Genomic DNA, 22,317 nt, shown 5'->3' on the forward strand with positions numbered 1-22,317 from the left:
TTAAGGCAATAGTTGCTGCAACAAACTGAATAAACATTCACTAGGTGTGCATGGGAAGTACTCCTTACTTATAACATGTTGTTGTCAAATATTATTAGGCTTTTCAAATATGCACTGTACTAAAATACGTAATTGAATAGTCAGGCAATGTTCTGATAAAAGCAATTGTACTGTTACGTTTATGTTCAGGAAAAAAACATAAATGCAAATGTTAATGGTCTGAAAAAATACCTTTTTTCATAATTGCAGGAAAATCTACGCTATTATGTAGACAAAGTATTCCGTGAAATTGTGCGGTCAAGTATAAGTTGCCCTACCCTAATGTGTGATGTTTTTTATTCTTTGAGGCATCTGGCTGCCAAACGATTTCCACGTAAGTGTTCTCTAAAATCTTCTGAAAATGGTGTTCAGAGTGGTATACTTGCCTTCTGCAGTTAACTTATGGGGATTGTTAAAATTCTTGTCCAATGCTGTGCCCTGAACCTTCTCACCTTGACAATCAGGTATTTGTTTTTTCTGCCAGTCTGTAAGCCAGAGTAAAGCCCTATGGTCAATCAGCAGGAGCTATGTGTTTTCTGATATAAAAAATGTAGCAGGTCAGAAACACTGCAAGATAGCAGCAAATAAGAAGTTGCTAATAAAAGTATGAGACAACAGAAGAAAAGCACAAGTAATACAGAAGAGATTTAGTTGATATACATGTAAAATTTGGAAGAGCTTATCTGTTGATTGCTTCTAAAGGAGCAAGATGTAGTCTTGAAAATAAATTCAGTACTTACATCTTAACTACAGGAACTGCAACTGTTGACTGTTACCAGCACATTCGTAACATATGTGGAGTTAGCTTTACTACTATAACTTTACTACTTATGGATAGTTTTGAGGAGGGTGGATAATGTAAAATATTTAATGCATTTGTAATATGACAAATATTAGAACCATTTTATTGTTTCAGAATGGTTTGAATATAGGAATAATGTTGGTAGATCGGAAATATACTACAGTCAGTTAAAATCTGAAATGTTGTGTAATAGGCTATAAATGAAGAATATCCTTCTCATAATCTCGAGCCTTTCTCTGATCTATGTTTGCCACTGGAACTGATGCCATAAATTCATCTAATTGAGACAGTCCTTTCAGAATAGCTAACTTCCCAGACAGGTCAGATTGAAGTAGTCAGTCAGAATAAGAATGTGATCGCATTATATTTCTCAGTATAAAGTTGTAAATATCTGCAAAATAGTAAATGAGAAAGTCCTCATGAAAATTATGTATCAACATGGGTTTATGATGCAACTCAGAATTGGAGTTGGTTGTTCATATGTATTGACTAAGTTTGTTGTGCAGCATTAATGTATTTGAGTTGATCAGTGTTTAGCTTTATGGGTAAATAAACCCAATAGCCCTAGTGTTTCAAGGCAACTGCTCAATTATTTTCTCTTTTCGGTCAGTGTATATACAGCTGTACCTAATCAACACTCTGTATGTAAATGTGTGCAATATTCTCATCATTCCTAATAGTGGAGCTGATGAGCCAGTTTTACAAGAACAACTTATTTTCAGAGGAAGAAACCCTCCATTATAAGTAGAACACTACTTACTGTGGTCACCTTGCTCATTTCATGCACTTCATTGGTTTCTCTATTCTGTTTTAAAATACATGTCTCCTTAAGAAGATAACATCAGAGGATTTTTATGTCTTCATTGTTTCCTGTTAAGTTCAGTGCATGTTACATTTCATGGTTTTTCTCTGCAGATGACCCTCATGTGCAGTATTCTGCAGTGAGCAGCTTTGTGTTTCTTCGTTTCTTTGCTGTAGCCGTAGTCTCACCTCATACTTTTCATTTACGACCTCACCATCCAGTAAGTTTCGTGAAGCTTTGTTCTGGTTTATTCATGACAGTCAGATCTGTTTATCTGGGAAGGCGTAAATTACTTTCAGTGGGTCTGTCACTGGGAAATAAGATTACTAAATGTCTCTTAAGTTGAGTTTTCAATTTTATACCTCACCAGAGAAACTAAGGCATTTGCAGTTCTTTAAGCATCAGATTTTTCAGTCTTTAGGAGGGTGAGGTGTTCTCAGATGATGTAAAAGAGCTATTAATATTAAAGACACTGTGCCTTTTCTTTTTTTTGGAATGTGCTGCTTGCTTTGGACAGTGACATGGGGTTCTTGGGAAGGCGTATGCCTGAACTGCATTTGTTTTTTACACCGTGGAAGTTAAATATCCAGATGTCACTTTTACTACTTAAAAAGTATTTTGATTTGTGTCTTAAATGAGGGATGTAGAGTTATCCAGTACTTGGTCTGTGTATTTCTGGACTCAGCTAGTTGCAGTGGGTTGCCTAATGTTCTGTTCTCAAATTGCCAAGTAGATATTCATTACAAAACCCAAACTTTAAAGACAGGGATATGAAGAAAAAAACCCTGTAATATTTTCACGTAACATTTGTATGTAATCTTCTGCTCCAGAAGTGTATCTTTGTTAGCTTATTTAATCTACTTAATATTTGTTGTGCTTTCAAAAGAAACAAATGTACTTACTCAGATTAATTCCTTTTACCTTATCCAGTTTGTCCAGTGAAAAGATTACAGGATTTTATCACTTGAGGGTTAAACGTTTCAACGGGAACAGCAAGGCCCCTCTCTGTGGCTGTATTTATAACTGTGTACAATGCAACCAGTGACGTAGCAAACAAATCAGGAAAAAACCTTAAAGACCAAGTTTTAAGTTCAGTTTGTATTATGAAAATGTCTACTGTTTGTCCAGCAGTAGTACATAGTGGTAAGTGTTAAGTTTTGAATAGTGCAAAAGCATTAGATGTGTAGTACTAATCTCAGGATTTGAGGAGTTTGAGATGATTTACAGGTAAAGTATTTTTCTAAGTACTAGTACGAAATTTGAGTGGTAGTGAGTAAAATACTAAACACTATGCAATAGCTTATAAAATATATTTACAAAGCACAAGTAAAGATAGAGGACAAAACTGCATATACATTTCTTATCTTCACATGAAGAAGAAAAGGAATGAAAATGTCAGATTTATTGCTACATTGTGATTTTTGTGACACTTTAATTTTTAAATCAAAGTTTTAATTAAAAATGTGTGTGCGTGGAGGAAGTAACCTCTGAATTTTTTTCTTTATTTTAGGATGCACAGACTTCTAGAACATTAACTCTTATATCAAAAGCCATCCAGACTTTGGGGAGTTGGGGAAGTTTGACCAAAAGCAAACTTGTAAGGCTACTAAAATTCTTACTCATTTCATAGATAACATTCTTTGAAAGTTTGTTTATTTTAATATACCTTTTCTTGCAGTCAAGTTTCAAGGAGACGTTTATGTGTGAGTTTTTCAAAACATTTCAAGAAGAAAAATTTACTGAATCTGTTAAAAAGGTACGTTTCAACTAGATTATTTTTTCTTTTATGGTTGGTGTATTTGATCAGTCTTAATTATTAGACGGTTGTGTTGTTGCTCAGTTTTCTACTAGAGAGAAAACCAAAAATGGTAGTCCACTTGAGGTGTTTTTAAAAAAATATTCACAAAAAATCTACACAAGTTATACATAGTGGACTAAGCTAATCTGTATTTTTTAAAAAATAACTTTTTTGAAACAGACTTCATTAAATCTGCAATTTCAGAACTAATTAAAGAAATCTTCTGTGGCTTATGGATATACCTTGCTACAGTGTTCCAGGTCCTTCCAATATATTTTAATTTCATCTGTTGCATAAAGTAATTGTTCTGTTCCAGGAAAAACTATACATGTATATTTTCAAAATAGGTTTTGATTGTTCCGTGTTTCTGAATGGTATATATTCCCTGTGTATTTTCCCCTAAGTTCCTAGATGATGTTTCATCTACTGAAAGCAAAGAGCCCAGTGGTCTGAGTGAGCCAGTACATCTGAAAGAAGGGTAAATACATCTTGAATCTGTGTTGTCCAAAACAGAACAGTCTTCACTGTTTTCTCGTTAATGCTCAGTAAAATGTTAGTCATACTGTAGAAATTATGGTATCTGTAACTTGTGATAAAGCTTTGTTAGTTTGCAGAATTAGTTTAAACCAGCAGCTGTAAAGTTTTGTAACTCATTGAAGTACTTTGGAAAAGATAATTAAAAGCAGCTTAAAACTTATTAAAGCCTGCCTCCATTTCTGTTACAATTCAGTGTGTGCTCTGTGATGGTTTATTCAGAATTCTGAAAGTGTGTTTAAAAAAGAATATATTAATTCAATCTAGAATTCCCTTGCATGCTGTTGAAGCCCAGCCAGCTAAATCTTCTGCCTTTCAACTAGAAGCAAATTACCCTGGAATTGGAATACTTAACAGTAAATAATAAAATGCTTTTACAAAAATAGAGGTGAAAATCACTTTAAGAAATGAACTGTTGTTTTATGTTGATCAAGAGTACCTGATGAATTAATTCAAACAATATGTATGGGGGGAAAAATACTTGTGTTTATCTGAGCAGGTTCATAGCAAATAAAGATAATTCTGTGAAACAAGCATCCAATTTCAAACAAGGAGGAAACGTACCTCTTGTTAAAATACTGAACAGAACAGAAATGGAGGAGGCAACTGTAGTGGATCAACACTTAGAAACTGTATTCAGTACACTTTTATCTACGCTTGTATTGAGTCATGTTCAACGTGATTTCATTTATGTTCAGTTTATGATCCAGATGAGGCCAAGTACATTCACATATAGAAAGTAGCAGGGAGGAGAGAATCTTGTAGTTGGATGCACCTTACTCCCTTTAGGGAAATTTTGGAGTTGTAGGTCTGAGTACGTATGTACTCACTCCAAATTTACTGCCACAAACAAGAGTCTAGATTGTATACTTTTCAAACTCCTTTCTTGTTTATGGAACACTCTACATGATCAGCATATTGGGAGGAAATCCTGAGGATCTATTTTGAACAACTAGTAGATTATTTTTTTTGTAATCTACAACAAAGTAGGTTTTTATGTTGCTGCATGATGAATAATGTGCTATCTCAATAAATGGGTTTGGAAGCTCTTCAGAAAACTAATGGTTGTACTGTTATTTGATTTTGTCTTTACAGAGAAATGTATAAAAGAGCTCAGGGAAGGACTCGGATTGGTAAAAAGAATTTCAAGAAGCGGTGGTTCTGTTTAACAAGTAGAGAATTCACCTACCACAAACAGCAAGGTAGAGTTTATTTATTTTACAGTTAATTTTATTTTCTCAGTATTTGCATCTGATTTGCACTTTTTAAAATGCATATATACTGAAGTATATATGTTTCAGTTACCTTTGCCCTGATTACAAAACACTTCTGATTCATGTATTTTCTCAATAAAAAAAATGCACATTTTGAGAACTTAACCTACAGTACCAGTGCAATGAGGTGATAAAACAATTTCTTAAAAATCAATTCACGCATCTGTTCACAATTTTTTTAGATAAAGAACCAATTTTCACTATTCCAATCAAAAACATCCTTGCAGTTGAGAAACTTGATGAGAGCTCCTTCAACAAGAAAAATGTGAGTCAAATGATAGTTTATATGTAATTCTTGATGTGTTATTTAAATAAAGCATTATAATTAGCTTATAGAGTTACTGTAACCCTATTACTAAACACTTCAGCAAAAAATCTTCTTTGGATCAGGAATAAAAAGCTGTATACAGTATTTTCAAGTAGTCTGAACATGGAACTTAACCTGGAGATTTTGATGCCTGCACCAACTTTTCTGACTGAGGATATGACTTCTGCCCCGACCCCATTTCCAAATTACTACTGTGACCTTATTACAAAGCACTTTTATGTAAGGTATTGGAAGTATGTATTACATTATACTCTACTAGAAATGTAATATTATCAAACTTAGATTTAATCCTCTTGATGAGAACTTCCTACAATACCTTAATCAGCTGAGACAGTTGTCTGCTTACAGCCTCATTCTGGACTGGTAGCACATCAGTGTTTCTGTTGTTTTTTAATGCAGAATTCTGAGGCAGTGATAAAAATACAGCTGTTACTTAGGCTGACGATGGCTAAAGGGAGTCTTCTGGGAATCTTCTGTTACTTTCAGGGTATGAAGGATAAAGTCTGAGGTCAACAGTTAAAGATATGTGAATGAAGAGAACAGAAAATGCATCATGTTCTATTTCTTAAAGGATTCTATTTTGGATGAGGAAATGGTGTAGGTGGAACAAGGGAGTTGTTTTTGTTTTCTGGGATTTTTTTCCTCCTAAATAGGGCTGTCTAGTAAAATGAAAGAGGTGAATAGGCTTCAGAAGTCTTCCTTTCTCCTAATTTGGCTTTGTTGAATCGCCTGAACTTTGAAATCTATTTTGACATATTCAAAGTTGCTCAATAACTGGAATTTTTAACTAAACAGAATAATGTTGTGTTCCTTCTACAGATGTTTCAAGTACTACATGGAGAAAAACCGCTCTACATCCAAGCAAATAACTGTGTAGAAGCTAGTGAGTGGATAGAAGCTCTTTGCCGGGTAACAAGATGCAACCAGAAGAGGCTTAGTTTTTACCATCCTTCTGCTTTTCTGAATGGAAACTGGCTTTGCTGCAAGGCTACAACAGAGAGCACTGTGGGCTGTGCTCGTTGCACCGCGTAAGTTGCTTCTCAAATGAAAATATATATGTTTTGTAGGACAAATAATGTATGATTCCCTATAGAACTTGAAAATCAAAGGCAAGGCTTTTCTTGTCTTTTAACATTAGCAAGTTAAGCTACTAAAAACAGGACTTACTAATAAGGCCCAAAGTATTGGATTTTACTAAATCTGTTTGTCAGGCAGAAGGTAACAGATTCAGCATGTAAACTGGAAATACTGAACGGTTGATTTCTTTCCAGGCAGAACAGTAGATTTAATAGCTTAAGTTTATTCATTTGCTGCGCTGAATGGAGAAATATGACATGCCTAGGTCATTTATATGAAATAATTGAAATACCTTGCTGCAGAGGGCTCAGCCTGGAAGTTGGTCTCTTTCCTTAATTACACTGCTTTGTTTTATACAGTTGCTGTTTTTATTTTAGCCTCACATCTTTTAAAAGTGTACTAAGAAAATCAGCTAAATAATCTTGGATGTAGATTATGACAAATCATTTGAGTTTTATAGATATGTCAGGAAAATTAGTAACTTTTTGTAATGCATTAATGCCTTTCTTTAAGCTGCTGATTTCTGAAAACAAGTGCTCTGATTTTTTTAAAAATAAATTAAACCTGTTCTAGATAGGCTGTGTAAATTACAGCCTAAAGATCTCACTCCTCTAAAGTTCATTATAAGTCCTACAAGATAACTTTCTGAAAATACATATACTTCTTCCATGTTGCTCAGTTTATTCTTATGTTAGGTTTCTCAACAGTTCAAAAGATTCCCATCACTAAATAACTTTTGGTTTTGTTTTTCTGATTTTTTTTAACTGTTCTGGTTTAGGAGTATATCTTCTCCTTCTGTTCTGGTTACCTTTCAAATATAGTAGATTTTAAACTAAGTATTTAACTGTCATTTAATAAAAATTAACCTTACTTTGATATTTTTGAAATATTTCTTCTCTGGACATACTGAATAATAAATTCCATTGGGAAAAGCGCTATTTAGTATTGCTGTGCTCGCTGCCCTCAAAGCTGTATATACCTGTTTCTTTAGAACACTTGCAATGGATGCTGTTTTGTGTAGCAATTGTGAAGCTGTCTGTGAATGATAGACATTAAAAAGCTGCTAAGTACACTGCAACAGAATCAGTTTTTACTTGTTTTCAAACCTTTCAGGAATGACTCACATTGACTACCATCTCTTTTTTCACCTTCTAGAGGCGTTCCTGCTGATACTCAAATTGAGATTGATGGAGACAGAGAGACAGAAAGAATTTACTCACTTTTCACTATCAACATGTCTAAACTACAGAAGTTGGAAGGTACTCAATATAATTCTTCTGCATTATTATTTGATACTCTTCAGCTTTAATCCTTTAGGCCCATAACATCAGTTTGGTGTCTTGGCAAGTAATCTGAAAATAATAGAGAATAGAGACACAGAATATATTTTTGTCATTCTGGTGCTCTGGTATCAAACATTCTTCACTTAATTTTTTACAGCAGACATCAGGCATGCACATTTTTCTAATTAAATTTGCATATATGATTTATCTTTAGTAGTCTACACAAAGACAGTAACTGTAGCCAGTTGCTCTTCTGTCGTTGTCCTTTTCCTGAGTATGGATGGAGTGGATTCTGTTGAATATGGTTGAGTTGCAAGAAAGCACTGATCTTCTGTTCATGTGAACTGGAGAGGGCTGGATGCTCAAGATGCTGAACACAGCCTCCAGAGAATAAGTCACAGAACTGTAAATACACGTAGCTGATACTGTCTCCTGCTTTTGTGTTAACCCATGTTATGATAACCTACAGTAACTTCACATTCCAAAATTTCAGGTTCATCATTTACTTAAGAGTTAGATCTGTTTGTTAATTATTGAAATTCTAATTGGGATAATTGTGATAATTTTTGTAGAGGCTTGCGGAAGTATAGCAGTGTATCAAGGTCCACGGAAAGAACCAGATGATTATTCTAACTTCACAATTGAAGATTCTGTAGCAACTTTTCATACACTGAAACAGATAATAGATATAGTAGAAAAGCTGAATGAATCGCATGAAAAGTACCGAAAGAAGAGATCATCTAGTGCTAAATATGGTAGTGAGTAAGTATCTTACGTACTTTTGTCATACATAAATGTGTATTTTTAAAACATAAGTCACAGAAAAAGGCCAGGCTTCTTGAGGTGAAGATCATTAAGCTAAAGGTGGATTTACACAACACAAAGACATGGAGAAAACAACGTACATTGTTTGTAATAATGAAGCCTTTTACCAGTAGTTAGAAGATACAAGTTCCTCTGGTGTGGGATTCATCTGTGTTCCTGTTGAGATTCCCATAAGTGGGTGCAATGACTGTCGTTTCCTTGCAACTTAACTTCTAATGTGCACACAAAATTTATCCCTGCCTGTCTGCCTTCTAATTTTTTTCAAAATCTCAAATTTCAGTTGAGAAGTAATTCAAATATCATGCCGGATAAAACACCGCAGAAACGTCTTTCATGCAGTGTATTTACTGTTTGTAATTCACTTGCATACTCAATGATAAATACTTTTCCGGTGAAGTTAAAGCCTGTTCCTTGGAGTACGTTGTTGTTCCAGAGCAGATTCTTAGTTCTTTTCAATACTGGCTGATACCTATGGAACACCACTAGCAAGTTTTCTGATTTCTTAGCATAAATAAGGCTTGATAGATCAGAAAAAAAAAAAAATATCAAACCCTGATTTGGTTTGCCTAGTCTAGTGTTTAACTCAAATTGGCAAATGGCAAGATTTATGCAGGAGAAATTAAATGGGTGATCTTCTAGTTAGCATTTGAAATATAGACAAATCTATTTGTTATGTGTAGTAAACATTTAGATTTTTTTGCTTAGTTAAACATCTTTCTTTAGGCCCATCCCAAAATGACCTGCACAATTTAGCCTAAATTTAATTTTTAATGCGAGTTACAGACTAGTGACACCTAGCTGAAGGGGGAAGTACTCTGAATATGTGTAATCTTCTATTTTGTATGTATCTTGCTATTTCCTTATGCAATTAAATGTTTGCATTCTTAAGTATGTTTCTTGACAGTAGTCCCAAAAAATTTGAAGTACAGTGTGTAAAATACATTATCTATACTGCAAGGTTACTAGCAGAATGGAAAATAAAAGAATTTTTAAAGTTTCGGGTCCTTATGCAAAAAATAGGTTTGCATAGTAAATTAAAATTGTGTGATGAGAACTAGAAAGCAAATGTGAACCTTAAATATTTACATACAATATTTTATTTTTTCCAGAGAAAATCCAATTGTTGGAAAAGTTTCCTAACCCAAACAAACTGGCACACTTGGATGAAAAAAGAAACTGGAAATGTTCTGGATGTTTTGGGTTTCTATGTTGTTTCTGGATGTTTATTGTTTTTTTAAAAATTAGTTATATGCATTTTTACAAAGTATTTAAGAATGAACATAAATGCTAGTTGTGTTGACAATCTATTTAATATTTAATAGAAAAATACAGACTTGGAAATCTGGTCTTAAGGTTTATTCTCGTTTTGCTAAAGAACTTGGAAGTACAAGGTTCTTGAAGTAGCAGGTGTGAATAAATCTAAATGTTGTTTTGCCATTGTTGTCTTATTGGAAAGAACTTTGTAAACAAATAAGCTTTTTAATGGAAGAAAATCCACACAGCATTTGTTGGTTGGATTACATCTCTCAGTACATACACTGCAAACTTGCATGAGTTTACTATGAGTGCCTGCCCTGCTGATACAGATCTTGAAATAGCAATCCCAAGATACTATGACATGGAAAAGATCTGAAGCTTCACACTCAATTAATTTGACTTTTTTTTTTTTTCCTTGTGTTAGGTGTTGTCAGGACTTGATTTATCTACAGCTGAAGTCTTATGAAATTGTGCAGTATGCTGCAATTAATTTGGACAGGAGATACCAGTGTTAGTTATGTTTTTAAGTACTAAAGAAGAGATCAGGGAACTTATGTTGTACCTCTTGTTTACATTTGGGGTGAGTAATATATGGAGTGACATTAGACCACTATCTATTTTCTTTAGGATTTTTTAAGGTACATATTTTTTCTTAATCTAAAAAGAAATGCAGGGTAGCAACATTCTTTTTAAATAAGTTTGCCTACAGATAGAAAAATTTAAATGTGAACAGATTGTGGTTAAGTACTGATTAATATACATCATCCCATGTATGATTTTTTTCTTTTTTTATAAAAAAAAAAAAGAAACCTAGGTCCAGCTCACCTTTTGACTACAAATCTAATAAATAATCTCTATTATAATCACTCAAAGCACTTTAGATATCTGGACTATCCCAGATTATTTTTAGATACTTTGTAGTATCTGCTTGTTATGATCAGTTGAATGATCAACATTGTTTTGTCTTTAAGCAATGCTTCAGTGAATATTTTTATATGTTTAGTTATATGGATTCGTATTTGCCACTTAACACAATTTTAAACTGGCATTCTTGACTTCAGTAAGATTAATTTTTGCTCACTTCATCTGAGAAGTTAAGTTTATGCTGAAAGAACATAATGTATATAACCAGGAAGAAGCAAAGGTATTACTGTGGCAACTTTGCTTCATCAGTATTAAATACAATGGTACTCCTTGGAATACTATTTTTAATAATAACTTTATGTGGTACTTTTATTTTTGAAGCATTTGCTGTGGGGTCTTCGTTGTTTTGTTGGATGCTTTTTGTGGGTGCGGGTTTTTTTTGGTTCTGGTGGGTTTTGTTTGTTTTGGTTTTTTACAATCATGATTTGGCCAAACTAATTAGGAATGTAACTTACAAATAGAATAGAAATCCACAATGCTTGAAGCTGTAAGCTGTTTAAATTACTATATACTTACTATACTGTTGTAGGGAGGCTTTTTGTAACAGAAGCAAGTTGGCAAGACAGGACTGAAATCTCTATTGGAGTGAATGTAACATGTTAGAATAATTATTTGGTTTTAATAGCAGACAAACAATTTCAGAATATTTGGGATTCCATACTAGTATCTGCAATGTCACAATCATTGAATCACCTCAACCATTTTTGCCTTTTCCTTTTTTACACATTTGATGTATTCTGAGGGACTTCTTTTTGCCAACAGTTGAAGTTGGGGGTGGGGGAGGGACTATGGTAATGCCAAAAAATATGTTTTGCCAAGGTAAACTGGGTCTGATAAATAGCCATTAATAAAAAGCTGCCATTAAACCAAGTTGAATGTGGTTGAGTGTCAAAGTTAGGTTTTGCTGTATATGGATTAACCTTGTGGCGAAGTGTCTGTTCCTTGGAGCCATTTTTCTGTTGTTTTCAAAGTCAAATTTATAAAAAAAAAATTGTATACTCTTGCAACATTTTTTTAAAAATATGCACTTTTTTGCTTTGGTACTGGAATATCTAGGAAAAAAACAAAGGCCATTGAATATCTGTGACCATTGAGATTTGATTTTTCATTTTATAATGTTTTAAAATGCAGTAGATGTTCTAGAATTTAATTAGGTACAAGTAGGATAATTAATAAATAAAAGTTGCCTTCATTTTGATTAGTCTAGAAAGATGATGTTATTCAGTAATTAGTTCTGTTAGGATTGTAAATTATCATTAGTTTTGATTTGTATTATGATGATGTATTGTTGAATGTATTTTTATTTAAATTTTATTTTCTTATCAAGACATTAAAATGTTTTGTAACATTGCTTGAGAATAACTCACAAATAAATTACAACAAACTTGAGATTCGCTGTGTTGTGAGGCCTGGCTTTTTTTAAATGGTAGCATTTATCTGAAGACTGAATGTAGGGGTTGACGTACAGGAGTTGGGTATAAAGAGATAAATCTAGTTGACAGGAGAAAGCCCCAAAATTAAGTTGAGTGATCTCGTGTGGCCACCTACAGCATTGTTGCATTCTAACTAAGATTGGTGTTTGGAGAGAGAAGTGATAGTTAATCATCTAGCAAAACAGTGTGCATAGAAGCTTTAGTAATTTGACTTTTTTTAAAATGTTTGCAACAACTAGTCTGATGTATTGAAGTATATCTAATACTATGTTAGTATTGTGTGACTAATCTTTTTCTTGCTTAGTGATTTGTCTTTCATTACCTATCCTGTGTACCAGTATCAACTGTGTGATTTGTCAGATCTATTTAAAATATATTACCTAGAAAAAAGAAAAAGTCTTTACTTTTCTCAATCTTGCTTTTTATGTAATCTGGTCACTTTTTTTGCTACTTGCTCTCCTTGATTTAGTGGGAGAGTTTATGGGCCAGTGCTTATGGGCCTTTTTTGTAAGATGCTTTTTTACAAATGTGTTTTTAATCTCTTGAGATTTTTGTTTCCTTGTACAGAGAGCTGTCCTGTTGTCCTTAATTGCTGGTATGGAGGCTCCTGTTAGGAGTTCCAGTGCAGCCTTACAGCCATTATGGAATTAATTCTGATTATTTCAGAGGTAAGCTGTATTAAGGCCCAGTCTGAGTGGTCACTACATACATTTGCAGAAAGCAGAGGAAGTTCAAGGTGAAATGCGAAGTATAGGAGGAATTTTTTCTGTAGACATTAGATATTTTCTTTAACGATTCTGTGATGATTACGGCGGAGTGATTATTCTTTTCACTGCTAATATGCTACTTTATCTAACTGTTCCATTAAGATGAGTTTTCTCTAAACCATGAAAAGGGCATACCCATTTAAGATCTGTATCTTCTGTGCTGATGACACTTTCAAGTTCTGGACTAGGCTAGCAATCATAGGTGCATAAGGCCTCGGTAGCTAGAAGGTTCTTCCTAGGACTCTGGATTCCTTGAAAATCAGTGAGATGCAGAGAAACTGCTGGTTTCTCACACAGTTCCCTACATCATTGTCCCCCCTCATACAGGCAGGTAACTGGCAAGAAAATGCATACTTACTGCATGTATATATAGGTGAGCATATATACTTATTTTTATATTGTCTTAACTATAGACTATATATACAATAAAAATAATCAATAATATATGGAAAACTAAGTGTTTACAAGGCATTATCTTTAATTTCTGTTCATTTGTATGTATTTCAAAGTACAAAGTTTGCCACATTTACTCAGATGTGGCAAGGCCAGTTTCAGTATTGTTTTTAAAAGAGCGTGCACGTGGAATAAAAATGAGGCCAATAAGCAACAGCTCACACTAACAAATAAGAGCAACATTCAGTAGAATACACAAATACATGCAATTTACTTTTGGTTCTTACAAGTAGTTACAGAAGCATGTGTAACCAAGGTTTGTATGATTTATGCAGTTTAAATAAACTAGAAATCCTTTTAACAGCGGTAAGGATACTGTATCAGTGTTACAGTGTTCAGTTGTGACGAGACTGCTGCTGGAATACTTTGCTGAATCTCAGGAACAATATAGGCAGCTGTTTGGAAAAGAAAAAAATGCAGAGTTTGAGAGTAGAGCTATACAGATCAGGAATATGACTGTAATTTAGCTAAATTACTTAAAATATTGAAGTTTTAAAAGTCACTAAATCAGGGACAAAAATTTGATAATCAGTTGCTCTACAATCAGAATAAGGTTTTAAAAAAACCAGTGGCTGCAGTGTTTGTTAAGATTTTTTTTTTTTTAAATAAAGTGATTAGACAACCTTTAGAAGCTGAGTTGCTTCTAAAATATTCTTTACATTAATAAATTTTTATGGAAAATAACAAAACTGATGCATATATAAATCTTACTTAATACAATGTTCCATAAAGTTGTATGACCAAGCCTTTTTAACTGAGGTCATATTTTTTTTGGTATAACTGCTTTTGCCAATGCTGTGGCAGTTTTATATAAAGTCTAGTTAACAGTTTAACAAAAAAAATGATATAATATTCTCATTTTAGAAACATCTGTTGTGTGATTTATTTTTTTTTTAAAAATCCAATCAGACAACTTAGTTTGCTTTAAGGGGTTGTGATGTTGTTCCCCATTTTTATCCTGTATTTTTGGTCATTCTTCCTACACAGGGAAAAAAGCTGAAAGAATCATAGAACAGCTAAAGTAAACCTACTGTATGGCTTGAATTCAAGACTTACAGATAAAAAACTCTTACCTGATGCCTCTGAAATAGTGATTCCAGAAGATTTCGGCTCTGGTTTCTCAGAAAATGCAAGATAGCCCAGGCTGTACTCCAGGTTGGTGTTTCAGTGACAAACTCCACTGTGTCAGGGAGCACAAAGAGAAGATGATGTCTTGAGGGATGTATGTGTGTGTGTGTGTGTATATATATAAAACAACAGAAGGCTTCAAAGCCAGCCAGGCTTGTGTTCACACAGTGTTTTCCTCCTCAATCAGCATGCAGGAACTGTGCCTCCTGAAGGGTTACTTTGGTAGCTGGCTAAGAAGCTTAGGGGTGGGAGCTCCACAGGGTTTAACACCGCCTGCTCAGCCTAGTCTGCTCAGCCTTTGCTTTTCCTGGACATCATGACATTGTTACTAGGTGATATAGAAACAAGCCTTCATCAGATGGCAAAAAGGAGGTGACAGAGATAGAAGTAGTAAGAGGGAAACTCCCCCCCCCCAAAAAAAAAAAAAAGTTATCTACAGTAATGCTTAGACCTGAAATTTATCTTGCATCTTTCATCCATAGACCTTTAAAGTACTTAATGAAAAAAGGGCAAGTATATACAATTCAGACTTTTTTTTTTTTTCCATGCTGGGGGATGTCAAGGTGCTATGTATTGTATAGCAATGCAAATTTTAAGAAGTCCAAGAGAAAGGAGCACTCCCCCTGTAGTTTCTGTAACTAAGAAGTATTTAAGTGGTGCCAGATGCAGGCAAAATGCACTGTCTAATATTTGGTCATTTTAATCATGTAGAATCATGCTCCAGAGGGTGACAGTGTGAGCTGAGAGGATCGTGCAAGCCTTTTCTCAATCTGATAATGATGCAGTATAGCTTATAATTTACCTCACAAATTGTATTTAGTCCTGTACCTTTCCATCTCTCACCTTTTCTCCTAATCTTGCTAATTTACCCTAGTATAAATTAGACCAAACGTGTTACAGATTACCTAATTGATTTTACAAGTATCTTAAAATTGAAACAACAGAAATAATCCTAGTCCTAGATGTGAGATATTAAATAAAGTATCAAGCTGTACAAATGAAAAAAATCAAGGATGAGTTCCAGTACTGCTGGAAGAGTTCCATAAAAGATGTAATTTTTTTAAACACAAAACATACAATGATTTCTGTAACAGCCAAAATCATTCTAGCTTCTTCCTGAGCAGTTGATTCAGATTCCTGTCAAGAATATTCCCCTGTCAGACCATTCTGTTATGGTACGACATTCACGTGGCTTTGTTTTTTGGCTTTTTTAATTATTTGTGTATGTATTCAAATTATATATGTGTATATTCTGGTACTGCCTTAGCCAAAATCTAAAAGTAGGAAGGTGGGTCAAAGTCAAAAAATGTGTTGAGTGATATGGTACACAGGATATAATGTCTGCAAGTGTGAATGATGAGAGGATAAGTTTCACACATGCAATACCTTCCAGTGATTTAGACATGTGATAAAGGGAGTTTCCATAAGGCAAGTTTCTGTGTGGCATCTTTTGCTGGTGTGGGGGCATTTGGGGTTTTTGTGGGGATTGTCGTGGGGGTCTTTTTTGGATTGGAGGGCAGAATTTGCTAACAGTGGCTTATGGGGTCTATCATGATACTAGGCAGAATCCAGGTATTTATTGGTGGGATGTCAAAAATATTAAGACAAACTGCACTACCTCATGGATCTATAGGAAGTGTCAATATTTCAAAAGGGGGGGGGGGTATGCTGCCTCATAACAACAAAACAATGTAACTTGGGTTTCGGTTTTCAGTTCAGAATGCAGTTTCATTCTTAGACAGCTAATCTCAGTTAAAATATGCGTAATTTTGTCTTCACAGTTAATTTTTAAAAAATTAATAAATGGAATATGAGACAAGCTTCTGACTTGAAAATCCACACTGTCCAGGGACAATAGTAATAGCTGAGATTTACTCCAGGGTAGAACAACTGGCAAGCAAGAACCTAGTATAGAATTTGATAAAGTAGTCTGGGGTTTTTGTGTCACTGGCTTTAAACCTGTGCTTCAGAAGGAATGGTGTGTAAGCTGGGGTGTTGTATGAGGAATGAAGAAGTCCCAAGGGGACTTGTAGCATCTCGGCAGTCAGGACCTACTTACTCTCTTGTGAGACAGGGCTTGCCCATTAAAGCAGAGAGGTTTCCATGCAAAAGTGATCAATAGTGGGGTTTTTTTCTAAAGCCTCTTTAAGGATTTCCCTTCTATGTATTAGGTGTCATGAGGTCCATTTGTTTCGCTTAATGCACGATGCATTTAAGAATCTGAATTACTGGTACTTTTCTGACTTTGAACTCACTTCTGGAGTTTCAAGTTCATGCCAAATCACATATCGATGTGGCAACATAGGGAAAATGGTAGGGATGTACATTTAGTTAAACTGCATTTGCTACTCTGGGTAGCAATATATTTATGTGATTCCCCACCTCCCCTTCCAGTCTCCCTTCCAGTGGCATCCTCTCAGTGTAAAAGTGGTATGCAATTTATTCCACAAATGCAATTGTTTCCCAAATTCATATTTTGGTTTCTCTTTTGGTTTCTGGATGCCTGCTTCATGCTTTTCTTTAACAGAAACTGTATATAGTAACACTGAAGTCTATTTTCTGTTTTGGCAATTGCATCAGGCAGCTTCAGTAAAACCTTAAGAACTACTAGAGTAGTTTTGTCACAGGGGATAGCTAGTGTGCTGATACAGTGCTAATTTCCTGGGCTGTCTTCCTTTATTGCAGCTCCACTGTCTGCCCTTGCCAAGGTCTCTGCTATAACCACGATGGTATTAGTAGCCCTGTCCATTAATATCCCTGTTTCGCATATTCATATTGGTAAAACGGCAGAGAGGTATATGTAGAGTTTAAGGTATAGTTTTGGCACAGAACTATACTTTAATTCTTTTCTTTGGCAGATGAATTGACACAGTACTTAAGACTCAAGTCTATTGACAGAACAAACAGTTAAGTGTGGTAATACAATCCTGCACGTGCATTAGCTGGCCAAGATACACATGTACTTACATAACTGTTCTTTGCATTATCATAAAATTGACATTTCCATAACAGTTCTGTTATTAGTAAAAATAATATTCTATTCTGTTTCAGAGTAAGCAAGCTGTGGAAAAAACAACAAAAATCTCTTAAATTGTAAGAGGAAGGAAGAAAGGAAAAAAAGAACAAAAGTCAGGTCATTTCCAGATACCTCCTTTTTCAAAAGATTTGTGGAAATCTATGAAAGGCATTGCACATGCTTCCAAACCACTGTCTGTGCAATTTTCAGAGTCTGAAAAGGTACATAGAGAATGAAGATGTTTTTATAAGGTGAAGATGAATCTGTATATTTATTTGAAATGGGATTAGGAGTGTGAAAAGAAAACTCTGATGGCAATGGTGTAAGTTGGGTGTCAAATACTTGGAGCTTTGAATGCATATTATTTGACATGAAGGCAATCAGAATCCAGAGTCAATCCTTGATGAATTACACTACATCCTTACTATGAAACTATTGCAGAAATTTAATTTATTATAAATTGTGTAATATAAAAAAATATTCCAAATTTGGATACCTACTATTATATACATCCCTATTTGCAGTTGCCAGGCAAGTTTGGTTTTTTCCCATTCTATAGCACGCAGTTGGCTGAGCAGCTATAATCCTAGCTGAGCAATCACTTGATGGGCTGAAAGGAGCTTGGTTCAAGTTCCTATATTTAGATACTCAAATTGGAACATTTTCAGTAAAGTCTGAATGAGATAAGCAAATGCAGTCTTCCCCTGCCCATTCGGAAATAATTAGGTTTTTATTTACAGTTAAAAAGTGTCAAAGTACATAGGGAAAGCTCACTGAAAGAGCTGTAATACTTTATGCCACTCTCCCACGTGTGACCTCCTTAATGTCATTGTGTGGCTGTAGGGGACACGTGTTCTAGAGTGCCAGGACGATACTTTTCGAAAACAGCTTGAAATTTTTTTATACAGCTCTTTAGGTGATAAAATAATCATTCGTTTGGAAACTGTGATTTGATTTTCTATAAAGCAATACGGACAGAGTTAAAGGTACCTGTATCATCTTTGCTCTACAACTTACACTGCTAATGTAAGTTCTGGCATCGCACTGTAAAAATGCAGGGTTTATTTTTAGGAGTAGAAAGACAAAGCAAGCCAAGGGTATACCAAATCAAAAGTTACCTTCTTTCTATTTTGAAAAACCTAGTTTTCAAAACGCCTCTTGCATCCCAATACTGAAAACAGTGTTTGACATAAGCATTCTCTCTTCTGTCAAAGAATACCCCAGTCTTTTGGAATAAATTCAGAACTGCATCTCATTTAAACTGACATGCTTTGCAAAGGAGCTGGTTATGCCTGATGGCCTCTTTCATGAGGAGAGGAGGAGGGGAGGCTAAAAGAAGGGATTGTAATTTTTTTAATGACCGTGTTTGATATTTTACTGACTTATTTCAATCCACAGGCATCCAGAGCAGTTTGATATACTTGAGCCCCTTGTTTTGCTGCCCACCTCCCAGCTGTGCAGGAAAAACTGCTTTACAGCATCATGAAGCAATTAAGTTCAAGGAACAGTTACAGGTTAAAATTATCATTGCTAAATTATTGAAATGTGTGTTTTATAATTTGCATTTGCAAAGTGTACAGCAAATGTGTGACATCACCCAAACTTTTGACAAAGTTTTGACAAAACAAAGTTTTGACATCACCCAAACTTAATTATAGTAATAGTTTGCTCTTATGAGCTCTTAGAACTGAAAAGGAGAATTGCATCGTTTCCATCTAATCCCTGCTAAGAAAAATTGGAGGTAACAAGGCAAATTGTGTAAATGTTTTTTTTAGTTACTACAACAGGCTTTTTTTAATCTCTGGAGGCAGAAATTAAATGTGCTTGAATTTCAGAATTTTTTTACTTCAGGAACAGATATATTCAAAATGTAAACATCCATGCAAAAGGTATAAGAATACAGTGTATTATCAAAGGAAAATTATGCTTACATTTTCTTTTCAAGTTTTATGAAAACAGTTTTAATTTTAAACTGTTGTGGATTATACCTAGTCCCAGTAACTTAGATTCAGATGTGCCATGACGGCTTAAAAAAAAAAAAAAGAGAGAGAGAAAAAAGACTATGATGAGTTACGACTAACGGAATTTTCAAGGTTAATGACAAATTTATGACTAGAAAGTAGTTACTTCAACTTTGTATCACTGATCTTTTCAAATTTTCTCTGACAGCTGTTGAGAACCTGTTGAGAGAGGCCCATTGGTAAGATACATACTTAGGTAAAACAAGCAATTTTGCATCTAAATCTTTTAATTTCAGTTTTGTTTTATTGTAATGTGTCTGATTGGGAGACAGAGTAATCAGGGGGTTTTAGTGTGTATGCTGTAGTCCATGTTACCATCACACGCTGCTATATTACCATAATGATTGCAGTAGCTTGAGTATCAGACCAGCTACATATGGTGGGTTTTCTGAGTTTATACATCTCTTGCTTCTGGCTAAACCAGAGATTCAGCGACATGAAAATAGCAGTTGTTCTTTCCATGGTGGGCTTGTGCCAGTTTCGGAATTGGACAGCGTGGATTGAGAGAAGTGTGTATCAGCTTGAGGTAAGCGCAGAAGGTTTTATTCACATGTTGTTTAATAGTGTTACCAAGTAAATGATAGGTCCTTCTGAACAGATAGTTGATTAATGTAGAAACAGAGGATCTTTAGTATTGATATGATTGAACTATTTTTACTTCAGTATCAAAGGCCAAATTTTTGTGGCCAAGGTGCACAGCATGTAAGCCATTGCCACAATGTGTGATTTACTCTGTCAGCAGTGGTGGGAAATGTGGGGAGTTGGAATTCCAGGAGGATTTAGTCATCCTCTCCCCTTAGTGAGGGCAGTCTAGTCCATTCAGGTGAAGCTGTGATTCGCAGCTGGAGAAATTTGCACTGAACTGCTCGTTAACACTCTGTATTTAGAGAACATCCTTCATGAGTTTAACCACAGATGGCAACGAAGTACCGTGCAGCTGCTTACTCCCCCTGCCCAGGTGGGATGGGGAGGAGAATCAGGAAAAGATAAAACTCATGGGTTGAGCTAAAAATAATGTAATAATTGAAATAAAGTAAAATAGAATAATAAAAAAAAAATATCTAAGGAAAAGGGAAGAGAAAGGGTGTTAAAACTCGGGGGGGGGGGCACACGCAGGGGGGGATGGGACCTAACAAAAAGCAAGTGATGCACAATACAATTGCTCGCCATCTGCTGACCAGTACCCAGCCAGTCCCTGAGCAGCAATCAGTGGCCCCCAGCCAACTCCCCTCTTTTTATGTACAGAGCCTGACATGCTATGGTACAGAATATCCCTTTGGCTAGTTTGGGTCAGCTGTTCTGGCTGTGCTCCCTCCCAGATTCTTGTGTGCCTCCTCACTGGTAGAGCATGGGAAATTGAAAAGTCCTTGATTTAGAGTAAGCATTACTTAGCAACAACTAAAACATCAGTGTGTTATCAACATTGTTCTCATACTAAATCCAAAACACAGCACTGGACCAGCTACTAAGAAAATTAACTCTATCCCAGCTGAAAGTAGGACAATAAGGAATGTCAATTTGGCACCAACTAGGTGTCCTGTTTAAACATAAAAAATGCTTTAAAAATGCATAAATGCACTCTAATCTTGCACAAAATCTTCCCTGGTTTTAAAAAAGTGCGATTACATATGAAAAGTTTTTATTTGTCTTCACACTTTGTATTATTCCAAATCACTTTCAAAGCTGGATGGTGGCACTGTGTACTCGTTTGCTATGCTAACAATAATTCGTTCAGAGATGATACACAGTCCACAGGATGAACTTGGAGCTGCTTTCCTTCTCAGCAACTTGAATTCTGTTGCTTGCTATACTAGGCAAGCAGAAAATAAGTTTGTTTGGAGCATCAAACCAGCGTGAGTTTTAACGTTGTTTATAATTTAACATTGTTTAACTGAAGGTAAGGAACTTTATTTAGAGTGCTACAAATGAAGGTTCTCTAGTTCCCCGATATGAAAATCTTGGATTGATTAGGGATCACAACATTCAAGTTATCCAAAAATGCTTTTTCCCCAATTAATTTTAAAATTCACATTATTTTTGTGCATATTCCTTTCTTGTTGTTAGCATCTGAGAGCTGAATTACACAGAGATAAATTATAGTTCGTTCTTTTATAAGAAAAACTACATTTCTGGATGGAATGGTATTTTGAATGGCAAAAGGGGATTAAGAAATGAAATTTCTGTCTCTGCCTGTCATTTCCTTTAAAATACCTCTTTTTTTTTTTTTTTTACTCTGTACTCTTATTTATGATATTCTTACACGTTCCTGTGCCTTTATAATCATATGTAACCCAGCTGTGACAACCAGCAGCAATTGTTACTGCAGGAAAGTTGGCAAAACAACGAAGTTAATATTTTGAGACCTCAACTCAGCAGCATTTCTGCTGAGCACAGATACTATCTTTTTAAAATGGTAGTGGGAGAAACAATTTTTCAAGTTAGTAAGCAGTGACTCGGTCTAGTTTTTAAAGCTTAGCATCACAGTCTGACGTAGATCCAGAACTGGACCGGTACTAGTATAGAACAGTGAAAATAAGTACTCTGGTTCTAATAGTG

At 34.9% G+C, this 22,317-nt stretch overlaps 1 protein-coding gene and 1 long non-coding RNA gene across 3 annotated transcripts in view; one reads left to right on the forward strand and one right to left on the reverse strand.

Moving 5' to 3' along the window:
- The window catches only part of RASA2 (RAS p21 protein activator 2), a 48,985-nt gene extending 39,058 nt beyond the window's left edge, over window positions 1–9,927 (forward strand). For both annotated transcript variants that reach the window (XM_040613049.1, XM_040613050.1), the window contains exons 14-24: window positions 250–373; window positions 1,757–1,863; window positions 3,154–3,240; window positions 3,322–3,399; window positions 3,846–3,919; window positions 5,071–5,177; window positions 5,432–5,514; window positions 6,397–6,605; window positions 7,810–7,913; window positions 8,510–8,699; window positions 9,872–9,927. In XM_040613049.1, coding sequence (XP_040468983.1) covers window positions 250–373; window positions 1,757–1,863; window positions 3,154–3,240; window positions 3,322–3,399; window positions 3,846–3,919; window positions 5,071–5,177; window positions 5,432–5,514; window positions 6,397–6,605; window positions 7,810–7,913; window positions 8,510–8,699; window positions 9,872–9,902 — 1,194 coding nt within the window. In that variant the 3' untranslated portion in view covers window positions 9,903–9,927. The remainder of the gene's footprint in view (window positions 1–249; window positions 374–1,756; window positions 1,864–3,153; window positions 3,241–3,321; window positions 3,400–3,845; window positions 3,920–5,070; window positions 5,178–5,431; window positions 5,515–6,396; window positions 6,606–7,809; window positions 7,914–8,509; window positions 8,700–9,871) is intronic.
- A 918-nt stretch (window positions 9,928–10,845) lies between these two features.
- On the reverse strand, window positions 10,846–15,087 carry LOC121096691. The gene is made up of 2 exons (XR_005830656.1): window positions 14,670–15,087; window positions 10,846–13,991 (listed from the first exon to the last, which is right to left on the reverse strand). It is a non-coding gene; the product is annotated as an uncharacterized LOC121096691 (long non-coding RNA).
- Between the last annotated feature and the right edge of the window lie 7,230 nt (window positions 15,088–22,317).

This window comes from Falco naumanni, chromosome 13, assembly GCF_017639655.2.
Source record: "Falco naumanni isolate bFalNau1 chromosome 13, bFalNau1.pat, whole genome shotgun sequence".
NCBI classification, from domain to species: domain Eukaryota; kingdom Metazoa; phylum Chordata; class Aves; order Falconiformes; family Falconidae; genus Falco; species Falco naumanni.